Source organism: Cetorhinus maximus, unplaced genomic scaffold (genome assembly GCF_964194155.1).
Source record: "Cetorhinus maximus unplaced genomic scaffold, sCetMax3.hap1.1 HAP1_SCAFFOLD_456, whole genome shotgun sequence".
Lineage (NCBI taxonomy): Eukaryota > Metazoa > Chordata > Chondrichthyes > Lamniformes > Cetorhinidae > Cetorhinus > Cetorhinus maximus.
The window spans coordinates 121,312-124,954 of NW_027596400.1; the positions used below are offsets into that span (position 1 = coordinate 121,312).

General features: G+C 44.3%; 1 protein-coding gene across 1 annotated transcript; it reads left to right on the top strand.

The window, feature by feature from the left end:
* The first annotated feature begins 338 nt into the window (after positions 1-338).
* LOC144673733 (putative G-protein coupled receptor 139) lies at positions 339-2,851 on the top strand. The gene is made up of 2 exons (XM_078535435.1): positions 339-408; positions 1,950-2,851. The coding sequence occupies exons 1-2, from the start codon at positions 339-341 to the stop codon at positions 2,849-2,851; spliced, it is 972 nt and encodes a 323-aa protein (XP_078391561.1).
* Positions 2,852-3,643: the final 792 nt, after the last annotated feature.

Consider the following 3,643-nt stretch of genomic DNA (forward strand, 5'->3'; position numbering starts at 1 on the left):
GGAGATTTTCTGTTGGGGATAGGACCTCAGCTCAGTGTCTACCATCAGGGGCTCTGCTTTGTGGCGGCATAAAGGCACCGTTTTTGGAGAGGGGGAAACCACAGAATTTGCAGCCAACAGTTCGCCTGTAAGTGTAATGGGATCATCCACCTTCCCAATGCTACAAATGCAAGAAACAGGGCGTTAATCTGTTTGTTCACAGAACCGTATCAAAGGTGTATGTTGGAACTTAATTATCCCTCTGGAGACTCTCACTTGGAATAAAGGAGGAACGCTTTGAAAGTGATGCAGTGCTAAATTCTACAGCTCCCTGGATTTTTTTTAGTCTGCGAAAGAGGATGCACGGACCAGCGAATGGCCTCTTCTTTGCCACTTGCTATCCCATTCTCGCTATTATTGGTGCCCCAGGTAAGTAATTGATCAAAATTAAGTTATTTATTTTCTTGTATGTATCCATATATTTTACACCTTCCCTTTCAGGATCGGGCTGACTTTTTGACTGAGTGTAAGAGAATCAAACCAGGTGGCCATATATATATATATAGGTGCATTATATGATATTATACAGTGTTATGGTAAATTAATGTCAATTACTTGCACTTCCATGCTGAATCATTACAAGATTTTATTCAAAATAGTTTGCCGCACATTTATAGAGATAGTTTATTAGATTACCAAAATATGTATTGAAAGTTATGACATTGCCTGAACAATATTTTGTTATATTATTGAACATTAGGTTTTATTCTAATATAGTGAAATGCAACCTAGTGTTTTACTGTTATGTGGAATAATAGCGTATCATGGTGTGGGTCAAATGCATTTTCGTGTCCTGCTCTTATTGTCAGAAAACAAATAATATAATGCAATCATGATGTTATCTGAATCGTAATGTAAAAATACATTTAGTTTTTACATGAATGTGCAGTGCGACTTCTGGAGGGGTGTCATAGTCACAACATAGCGAGTTCCTGCTGGGCAATCCCCATTGTTAATGTAGGTATGGAATTGATTATGGGAAAGTTTAAGAGAAATAAGTGGAGATTGAAGATATTTATTCTATTATATGTTTGGCTTGTGCTGGTAGGTTTCCTACACTTTGGATAATTATATTTCTTAAACATTAGCTTGATATTGGTGCGCCTGGCAAGGCCAAAATGCATTGTCCATCTCTAGTTTGCACTTAGGAAGGTGGAGTTGCCCTTGTTTCTTCAGCCATTGCAGTACTTATGGTGGGGATGCTTCACAAGAACTTGAACAAATTTGATACCGAATGACGTAAGTAGATTTTTGACCCAAAGTTTGAACAAAGAGTTAGGTTATGAGGAACATCCTAAAGAAGGAAGGAGAGACAGAAAAGTTGAGAGCGGGAATTTCAGAGATGAGGGCTTCAGTGGCTAAAGGCATTTTCGAGGCTAAAGGAATGATAATTTCAGGGATACACACAAGAGGGCGGAATTGGAGGTACGCTGAGGCCTCAGATAGTTGTAGAATGTTACAGCGCAGGCCGTGGCGATACTATGGAGGGGGGGGGGGGGGGGGTTGGAAATTCGAAGGGCGAGGTTATTGAAACCCAGACGTTGCCGAATGGGGCCCGATGTAGATCAGCGAGCGTAGGGTTGATGGTCCGACGGGATTTGGTATGAATGTGGGTATCGGCAGCTGTCTCAGATGAACTTAAATTGGATAAATAGCCCCGGGGTCTGACTCAGTGACCAGAGAGCTGAGATTGTGGTGGGAACAGATTGCAATGCCTTCTGGATTGACACACGTCTAATCCAGCATTGGATGTTTTACAATTACCAATGGCTTTGGAAGATTTGTGGTCTACAGATGGCAAAGGGACGGATTAGGAGGGTATCAGTAACTAAGTGGATAAGGCAGTAGATGGTGTTTGCAGTTCACTCGGTAATATCTCACTCTTTTTATCCCTCACGTTCATCTATCAGCTAACGTGGTGGCGATCATAATCCTATCCCGAGGACAGTGTGGACTTTCCCGGTGCATCACCTGCTACCTGGTGGCGATAGCGGTGAGCGATTTCCTGGTCATTATCACCGCCGCAATCCTCAACCGGATCGGCCGGATCTACTTTCGAGACAGTGTCCTGTCCACCACCCCAGCAAGCGCAGTGAGCATCATGCTGGTCTTTGCCACCCGGGATGGCTCAGTTTGGCTAACGGTCGCCTTCACCATCGACCGTTTTGTGGCCATCTGCTGCCAGGGCCTGAAGACCAGGTATTGCACCGGGAAAACTGCGGTGCTTGTTATAGGACTGGTCAGTACCCTGAGCTGCGTCAAGAACGCCCCTTTGTACTTCGTCTGCCAGCCCTTGTACATCCTGGATGGGGTACCCTGGTTCTGCGACCGCAAATCCACCTATTTCACTTTGCCCGCCTGGCAGGCCTATGACTGGCTGGACCGCATCTTAACCCCATTTCTCCCTTTCTTCCTCATTCTGCTGCTCAATGCCCTGACCGTAAGGCACATCTTAGCGGCCATCAGAGCCCGCAGGAGGCTCCGGGGCACCAAGAGTCACAGAGACCCCGAGATGGTCAATCGCAAGCGATCCATTATCCTGCTCTTTTCCATTGCACTCAGCTTCCTCCTCCTGTGGGCCACCTATGTCGGACATTTCCTCTACGTGCGGATTACAGGTAAGGGCTACTTCAAGAGCCTAAATTTCAATGACCCGCAGTACATCCTCCAGGAGACAGCCAACATGCTCCAGTTAGTCAGTTCCTGCAACAACGTCTTCATCTACGCGGTGGCCCAGAAGAAGTTCCGAGAGGAACTGAGAAAGGTTTTGATGTGGCCCGTCACCACGTTCACTGGCTGGTTTAAACGGTAAACAAACGCTAAAACGTCCTCGCGTTGCTTCACTTCCATCAGAGTAGTTCAATGTGTAGCACACTCTCTCTCCAGAATCAGAAAGTGCTGCGTTCTAGCTCCTGGATCTGTGAGATTTCAGGCCCATACTCCAGTGCCGATAGTCCCCCTGTGTCCCTGAAGAAATACCGAACTAACACAATTGCTGCATTTCTAGATGAGATGTTAAACCACTGTGAGTATCTGCTCTCTCAGATCGAATGTAGCAACCCACGGTCGGAATTTCAGAAATGAGCAGGAAGAGCTTTCCCCAGCTTCTTACAATAACTGTCCCTCATTTAAACCAGTTAAAAGCAGCTATCTGAGTATTTTTCAATTACATTTGTGGAATATTGCTCTCTGCACATTTGCGGAAGTATTTCCTTCATTAGAATGGGAAAATACTTAGTTGGCAGTAAAGCACTTTGGGAAAATCCTGTAGTCGTTCAAGGCTCTCTATAAACGGATGTTCTTTCTTTCATTTTTCCATTTTTTTCTTTCTTTCTTTCTTTCTTCCTTCCTTCCTTTCTTTCTTTCCTTCATTCCTTTCTTTTTTCTTTTCTTTCTTTCTTTCTTTATCTCGTTCTTTCGTTCGCCTGCTTCACTGCGACCCTCTCCCCATCAACGTTAATCTTTCTACTTAAACGAAAGTATTTGATGAAATGGGATTTTTTCCCACATTATATTCCATTTGCCAGATCTTTGCCCACTCACTTAACCTATCTATATCTGTTTGATGCCTCCATATGTCCTCTTTGCAACTTACTTTCTTACT